At 48.0% G+C, this 7,996-nt stretch overlaps 1 protein-coding gene across 1 annotated transcript; it reads right to left on the bottom strand.

Annotated features, from left to right (window-relative positions):
* Positions 1 to 1,890: 1,890 nt before the first annotated feature.
* Positions 1,891 to 4,550, bottom strand: LOC120669065. Its single transcript, XM_039948885.1, has 4 exons — positions 4,282 to 4,550; positions 3,067 to 3,166; positions 2,478 to 2,878; positions 1,891 to 2,195 (listed from the first exon to the last, which is right to left on the bottom strand). The coding sequence occupies exons 1-4, from the start codon at positions 4,548 to 4,550 to the stop codon at positions 2,009 to 2,011; spliced, it is 957 nt and encodes a 318-aa protein (XP_039804819.1). The 3' UTR covers positions 1,891 to 2,008.
* Between the last annotated feature and the right edge of the window lie 3,446 nt (positions 4,551 to 7,996).

Here is a 7,996-nt window from a genome sequence, read left to right on the forward strand (position 1 = left end):
CACGGCCTTCGCGTTTCCGGCAATGGAGTTGTGTTCGTGCTGACAGGGGGGCCTTGTCCCCCCAACAGGCCGGCACTCCCTCCCGTACCCGCGTCGCCGTCTGAGATCGGCGCTGCAGAGCCAGGGTTCGGCCTCTCTCGCCGGAGCACGGCGTCGGAGATTAGGGCGAGTTTGCCAGGGCTCCGGCCCCACCAAAAACGGCTCCGGCTTTTTTGGTGGAGCGGCTTCTCTAATGGAATTGGAGCCGTTTTGTAAAGCGTTTGGCCAAACGGCTTCATGCTGATTTTTATGAATGGATAGAACATGTGAAATGTCCAATATGCCCTTTGCTATTTGACATGTTTGTGTACTAAATTATATATATTTGTACCGAGTTTAAACCTCGAAGTGATGTGAAAATAAATAAATAAATAGGTAAATAAATAAATAGAAATATTAGTTAGGTAATAACAATTTGTCTTCTCATAATAATAATTTGTCTTCTCAATCAACACAAATCATATAACCATGGATACAAGCTCATGATAATCTAGTTATTGCCCGTGCAAGGTCATCACAGAATCTATCCATAGACAAATCGCTAGATTCTGGAGTTGATGTATCTCCTGCATTTTGGATCCGTCGACTTCTTTTATACCTTTCCGGTATAGTGGGCACATAATTTGGATCCCGATCACATTTAGCAAAATGTTTATCTTGCGCATTATTCTCACGAATGAAGTTATGGAGGCACATGGTTGCAGCAACAATCATCTTTTGCTTTTTCATTGGGAAACTAGGCATCTTGAGAAGTAATCTCCACTTCATTTTTAACACACCAAAAGCACGCTCTACTGCATTGCGAGTACTTGAATGCAAATGGTTAAAGTGTTCATGCTCACCACTTGGAGCAGGACCTTTCTTCCAATCTGGAATATGATACCTTGCACCCTTGAATGGTGCCAAGTATCCAGGCCTATTTGGGTAGCCAGCATCAACAACGTAATATTTTCCTAAAATAAAGTAAAAAAAATTATATGAGCTACTTACAAATAATTTACATTACAACCAATGTCCATACCTGCAGGGGGTGCGGAAACGTGTCCTCATCATGCCTTAGTGCATGAAATAGTACATTAGTGTCATGCATAGATCCAGGTTGTCCAATTGATGCATATGTGAATCGCAAGTCAAAATCAACAACAGCAAGAACATTTTGTGTCGCTTTGCCAGTTCGGCCAATGTATCTAACAAGATCATGTGGAGGTGGTGTTGCCAAAATGTGAGTACCATCAAGAGCTCCAATGCAATCTTTAAAGTATGGCATTAGCCTACAATCATTAGTAATTCTTTGATGCGTAGTACGGAAGTTAGGATCAATTGGCCTTATGTAGTCCCCACACATAGCCACCACACAATTCAAGACCTCATCGAATTTTCTACTAATAGTCTCCCCAGAATGGCTGAAAATACCATGTATTGCACTATTGGACATACCATGCCCACATATAACAAGAAACATAGCAAGTGATTCTACAGAATTGATATGCAATGATGACCGGAGACCGTAGGTACTCACTAGCAAATTATGAAGCCGGTAAAACAGACGTGCATCCATCCTGAACATCTTAGGGCTTCATCCAGTGTTAAGTCTTTCCACAGTCCAACTAAAGCCACTCTGTATTGGAGTTATAGGATCATTCTTGTCATGATAGGTCATGAAATATTTGGAGGAAACAAGAGCAGTAGCAAATAGATTATTCTGAGCAGCCCTCATAAATGACATAGTTTTCATTGTCCAATCATCATCAGAACTAGTATCATCACTCTTATGAGAAGAATAATCAGATCTGTGCATGAGATAAAAACACTCATTAAAATAGTATCATTATTACAACAAATGTTCATAAAACCCATTAAAATTGTACCATACAAACCAACAGATAGACAACATGTCAAATGAACCACAAAGAGATCAAATTCGAAGGATACATTGGTGATGCCACAAAGAGAGCAGTAGCAATGCTTTCTACTTAGACACATCATTTCTTGTCATCCACTCATGCTTCCTTGTCAACCATTCAAATCTCTCTTCATGAGTTTCCAAGGTCATGAACATCTCTCGTTCAGCCCTTTTGGTAAAAACAATAGATGCTATGAAATGCTCATTTGTCGATGGAACAGCACCACATTCCTTAACCAAAGCCATGACATCCAGTGGCGGAACCAGGATTGAGTCGAACCCCGGGCCGAGTTTTAAGTATAGACGTCTACAAACTCATAGTTCAAAAGATACATGAAAATATAAACGGAAAGATAGATCCAAATCCTTCTTCAGCAATTGATCCAAATCCTTCTTCAGCAATTGATCCAAGTCCTTCTTCAGCAATTGATCCAAATCCAGATGTAGAAACTACTGCAAAATGAAAAAAATTTGGGCCGAACCCCGGGCCATGGCCCGGGTGGCCCGGGGTGTGCATCCGCCCCTGGTGACATCCTTAATGGAGCAACCAGATTTATCCTCCCTCCTTGCAATTGACTCACAAGAAGCGGTTGTTCTCTCATTCGTCTCCACAATCTTACCCATCTGTTCATGAAACCATTGCCCAGTACTTGTCTTCGGTTTCTTTTCTTTGTTGTTATCAGCCCCTTTACCTCTCTTCCCTTTCCCACTTGTAGGTGTTACCTCCTCCGGCTCACTATCATTCTCTTCGTTCACGGCTTCATCTTCATCATCAACAGGAATGGGAGATGGTGGCGAGCTGAACTGGGAAGGTGCTACACCACTAGAGGCACACCAATGGTCATCACCGGTGTTACGAATATCTTCAAACATAATTTCCAATTGTTCCTCATTCTGAATGCCTCTATTTTTTAATCCGGTATAACCCTTTATTTTCTGTAATGGAACAAATAATTTTCAGTTACATAACAAAGCATGACAATGGAGAAACAACTAATTTTCAGTCGCATACCTTTGCCGTTTCCTTCCACCAAGCCTCTGTCATGTCAATATCTTTCCCTGATGCAGAAACTGTTTTCTTAAACTGTTTTCTAGTATACAGAAACCCAGTCCTATCCTTGAACCTTGTTACTCAAATGAGTTGTATCACGATTTCCTTTTTCCACTTCGTCTGCAAAAAGCTCACACACTATTCTAGTGTTCTCATCACACCAATCAGCTTCTCTATTGCCAAGAATTCAGTACCATAAGTTTACTACATCAAGTTACTACACAATCCATTTGAAGTACTGCCCATTCCATTGTGAAAAAATGCAAGCACACAATGGGTTCCATGTTCACATTCTAATGCATGATATGGCACTCCAATATTATCTAGAAAATTGGTAGCAAGGAAAGTGTTCTTACATTGGATCAGTGAGATCAATGTCGACGGTAGCACTGGCAGCACGAGCCGCTGCCCGCGGCCTAGGTGCACGGCCACCACGTCCTGCTCGTCGGCGAGCAGGGACACCTTCAGCGGCCTCTGCTTCTCCTATGGTTGCATGGTTCCCGATGGATGTCGAAGCCGGTGCCGTCGCTGCAGTCAACACGCTAGCGAGCCACTCCGGCCCAAGTGCCGCCGCCGCCGCTGCGTTGGTCCACCAATCCGGCAACCCACCTGCCATGGCACCCCCTCCGCCAAGCACGCCGACACTACGCGGGAACGCGGTTGGGGTAGCCGCCGAGGAGTTCGGCCACGCCGCGTCCGCGCTCCTCCCCCGCGCTGCACCTTGGCCGGCCGCCGTGCCATGGCCGGCCGTCACGCCTCCTCCTGCACCTTGGCCGGCCGCCGCGCCATGGCCGGCCGCCGCGCCATGGCCGGCCGCCGCGCCTCCTCCTGCGCGCAGAGTGCCATCCGGCTCATAGGAGAACCCTCTGCCGCCCCCAATGCCCGGATCGACCTCTGCATGTGTGGATCCGTCGATTCCGGTGGCCGGGGAGCCCTCCCTGCGCGCCGCCGCCGGCAGCCGCCGGAGAGGATTCACCGCCTCTCTCTGGGAGCAGGGGAACGGGAGCAAGGAGCGCTCTTTTTTTTTTCTCCGGTCGGGCCTTGGAGGGTTGGGGGAGGGGCAGTCGTGGAATGAAGGGCGATGTCAGCTCCCGGAGCCGCGCGGAGCCTCGTTTCACTGGCTTCACGTCGCCTGTGGAAGCCGTCGGTGGCTCCAGCAGGGGCTTCACATGTGAAGCCGGTTCCCATTTGTCTGTTTGGCACGGCTCCTAGTGGAGCTGCTGGCGGAGCCGCGGGAAGAGCCGTGCCAAACGGGGCCTCAAGCGTCGCCCCATCAGAAATCTCAGACCTTTCGTGGGGCAGGCAGAGGCAGGTAGGAGCAGCCCAGGGCCCCTCATGGTTAGGTTGTCGCTTCCGTGAAGCCACTCTCCTCTCCTCCTCTCCAGTCTCCACCGCCGCCGCTTGCCCATCGCGCACGGCGAGGCGTTCGCCGGCGCGTTGAAAGTTGGACATGCAGGATGCGAATGTTGACCTCCCTCCTTCCCCGAATCGTCTACGTGGATTATCAAAGCCGCGGCTTGAATTGAAAGTTGAAGCCTTGTCACACGCGACGCGCATGCCTGCTCTCGTCTTCTCCAGTTCTCCTTCCTGGGAGCAACCAACGGTCGCCGGCCAGTCAACCACGTGTGCGAGTGTATACGTATGCATCTCGGTGAAGTCGTCGCACGTGACGTCCCGGCCAATCGCTCGCACGACCGGGGCGGGCGGCACCGCGTTGCCGGGCGCGCGGGCGGGACCGCGAAGTTTCTCGGGTGCAGGCAAGGTTAACCTAACCGGTGGGAACCGGTCCGGTTTGACCGGTTACCGGTCAAACCGGTTTCGGTTTCGGCTGGTACCCAATCGGCCAAAATTCAAATTTTAAATTTGAATTCAAAAAATGAAAAATTCCTAAAAAATTTCTAAAAATACTTCAAGGTGTGATGAATCTAATGGTGTCAAATTTTCTCAAAAATTCATTCATTTAGTATAGTTTATGGGAATTTAAAGTTAAATCAAAAAAGAAAAAGAAAAAAATGGGCCGGCCATGAAGGCCCACCGATCAAACCGGTCAAACCGGCCGGTAAACCGGTTGCACGGGAGCTTTTGAATTTCAAACCGGTCAAACCGGCCGGTAAACCGGTCGGAACCGGTTGCATGGGAGTTTTTGAATTTATTTGAATTTGGATTTAAATTCAACCGGTTTCCACCGGTTACCGGCCTAACCGGTCCGGTAAACCGGTACCGGAGGGCGGCGGTTAGGCCGGTCCGGTCGGATTTTAAAACCCTGGGCGCAGGTCGGTCAGCCGGGCCGGGGTCGGACGCAGGAACAGGTCGTCAGAGCCGGGGCTGAATCGTGTTTGCTCGGTCAGGCGTCGCTCTCCTGGCTCTGTTCCGTTCCCGTGCTTTGGTAGTGCCGTGCCTTTCCCTCGAGGCCGGAGCTAACCAGGCATTCAGCCCTAACGTGTGTACGGATACGATGGCACTGCATCTAGCGAGCTGAGGTTCGTGCCGGCATGATGCAGGCTAGTCGACCTTGGTTTTGATTAGGTGCCTTTTGATTGTTTGTTTAGCGCTTTGGACGCAGGTTGACCCCTGGGCCGTGGTTCTGGTATGATTAGGCCGAGTTGGTTGTTAATTACAGTATGTGCTTGGGAATCTGAGGGGGGCAGTTGGGAGTTGCCTACACGAAATCGGGAAGGGGAAGCCCAACCGACAACCGTGTGTGTGTGTGTCATGGCTTCACGTCAGACAATCTGCCGCCGTGGACGTGTGGAGCCGGCCGGTTGCGCTGCGTCAGCCACCACCTCATCTCACCTCACCTACCCCCGGCGCCCAAATTCTCAGTTGATTTACACTCTTGCTAAGGGGCCGTTTAGTTCCCAAAAATTTTCACTTCCCCTTTAAACACATGTATAAAGCACTAAATATAATTAAATAATAAAACTAATTACACAGTTTGGATGTACATGACGAGACGAATTTTTTAAGCCTAATTAGTGCATGATTAGCTATAAGTGCTACAGTAACCCACATGTGCTAATGACGCGGTCAAATGCCTCAAAAGATTCGTCTCGTGGTTTCCAAGTGAGTTCGGAAATTAGTTTTTTAATTAGTGCCCGAAAAATCCTCCCGACATCTTGTCAAACTATTGACGTGACATCCAAAAATTTTCGCGTTTGCAACTAAACGGCCCCTGACATACTAGCAGCAGCACTTGCTGAACAGGGAGGGTTGGGTGGGCGGCCGGAAAACGCTGCGGCTCGTCCCGGGCTTTCCTTCCCGCTCCGGGCGATTACTGTGCCTGTGCGTGGACCGGGGTAACGGGCCAGCGGCGAACACGTCAAGTCGTGTGCGCAGGCGATAAAAGAAACCTGCCGCGAGGGCACGGCCGGTCCCATGCCGAGCGGCCGCCGTGCCGTGCGCTGGCATGAGCGTGGCCGCGGCGCACGTAGCCGTGCGGCGTCGCCCGCGCGCGCGGCCGAGTACGAGGGAGGGACTCGAAGGCGCAGAAGCGGCGCGGCACGTCCTACCCGACAGAGTGCCCGAGTAGTGGGGTGGGGTGGGGGGGGGGGGGGGGGGGGGGGGGGCTAGCACGACCGGGCGCCTCTGACAAATCCGCGATGTGTCAAGTAGTACGTACGTACGGTATACAATACAGACAAGTGTTTGATTACAGCAGCAGTTACACTAGCAGCTGGAGCTCCGTCCTTTTCCGTCGGCCACGGTTCACTTCGATAAATCTCCGATAAACAATTTGCACCAGGCGAGGAAACAGAATCTTACTGCTACAAGAAAAAACAAATTTACCTAAGCACAATAAATCTCCGTATAATTCGCAAAAAAAAAATCTCCGTATAAGAAAAGGACAATAATTTTCAGAAGTTTGTCTTCGCAGTGGCTTTATGACTTTATGCAAAACGGAAGATGCTTCCAAGTCTCGGCAAGAGAAATAAGGAGGAATTCCACAGTTTTTAGCAATAGCACCTGTGCCAGTGTCACCGTGTGCCACTTCATCATTTTCTTTCTAGGCAGCAAACAATAGTATGCTGTGATTTGGTGCTGTTTCCACCTTTCTAAAGCTAGCATCCAGATGTGCAACTTCCTGCACTCTTAGCAACAATTCAGCACTTGCATCATAAGCCCAACAATCCTGCACATGCGAACTACTTCCGTCTAGCACTCCATCTCCCCCGTAGGCAGTACCCTTTCTGATGTGCTGCCTCATATCTCGTGTGAAACCCACACCGTAGTGGTAAATGATCTCCAAATTTAGTCTAGATAATTTAAAAGTTTTTTACATAATTTTAAATAAAAAAATATAAAAATCATGTTGGATTGTGAGAAAACCACTAGAACCAATTACCACCACACCCACACGACAATGAAGGAAACTAACTCCCTCTACAATACTGCAAAGAAGACTCATTCGTGCTGGGTAGGGCAATTTTGCCTTTTATGAACTTTTTTCTTTTGCGAATATATTAACTGTTGTTTCTGCAGGTGCAGGAAGAATCAGACATACAAAACCATAAGAAAGATCAGACACTTCGTCGTGTCACTGCTCTTTCTAGGGTTCCTGCACATCTTTACTTTAGTTGGAATCAGACATTTGATCCCCAATGTCATCGGCATCACTGGAAACGGAGAACGGGAACCCATCACTAGCAGCACATCCAGTTCGAACCTTAAAACTTACTCATAGAACAGTATAGCAAATTAGCAATATACTCCCTCCATCCTGAAATATAGAGCATTCTATGATTCAAAATTTATCCACAAATATAAAACATTCTAGGTTAAAAATTGACCCAACCATCTTAATTGTGCATCGTTTTCAAATTTTTCCCGACAAAAAAACATGCATACAACCATGTAGGGGGGTGCATGAGAAAGGACATGCTACTTTAATTATCACATATATATTTAGTGACCCAAATAGAATCCTAATGCTTAATAATTAGAGGTAGAAGAGTCTTTTCTACATAGCCATAATCTGTCCTACAAACTTCAGAATGCACTACATC

The sequence above is a fragment of the Panicum virgatum genome, chromosome 4N (genome assembly GCF_016808335.1).
Source record: "Panicum virgatum strain AP13 chromosome 4N, P.virgatum_v5, whole genome shotgun sequence".
Classification (NCBI taxonomy): domain Eukaryota; kingdom Viridiplantae; phylum Streptophyta; class Magnoliopsida; order Poales; family Poaceae; genus Panicum; species Panicum virgatum.

Bases quoted from the DNA above. Each gene is read 5' to 3' on its own strand.
- LOC120669065 (XM_039948885.1), bottom strand. From the start codon at position 4,550: ATGCGCGTCGCGTGTGACAAGGCTTCAACTTTCAATTCAAGCCGCGGC. The intron at 3,167-4,281 runs GTCTGAGATTTC...TCTTGGCAATAG, and splicing joins CTCTGCCTGCCCCACGAAAG to AGAAGCTGATTGGTGTGATG. The intron at 2,879-3,066 runs GTTCAAGGATAG...GTTCCATTACAG, and splicing joins CAACTCATTTGAGTAACAAG to AAAATAAAGGGTTATACCGG.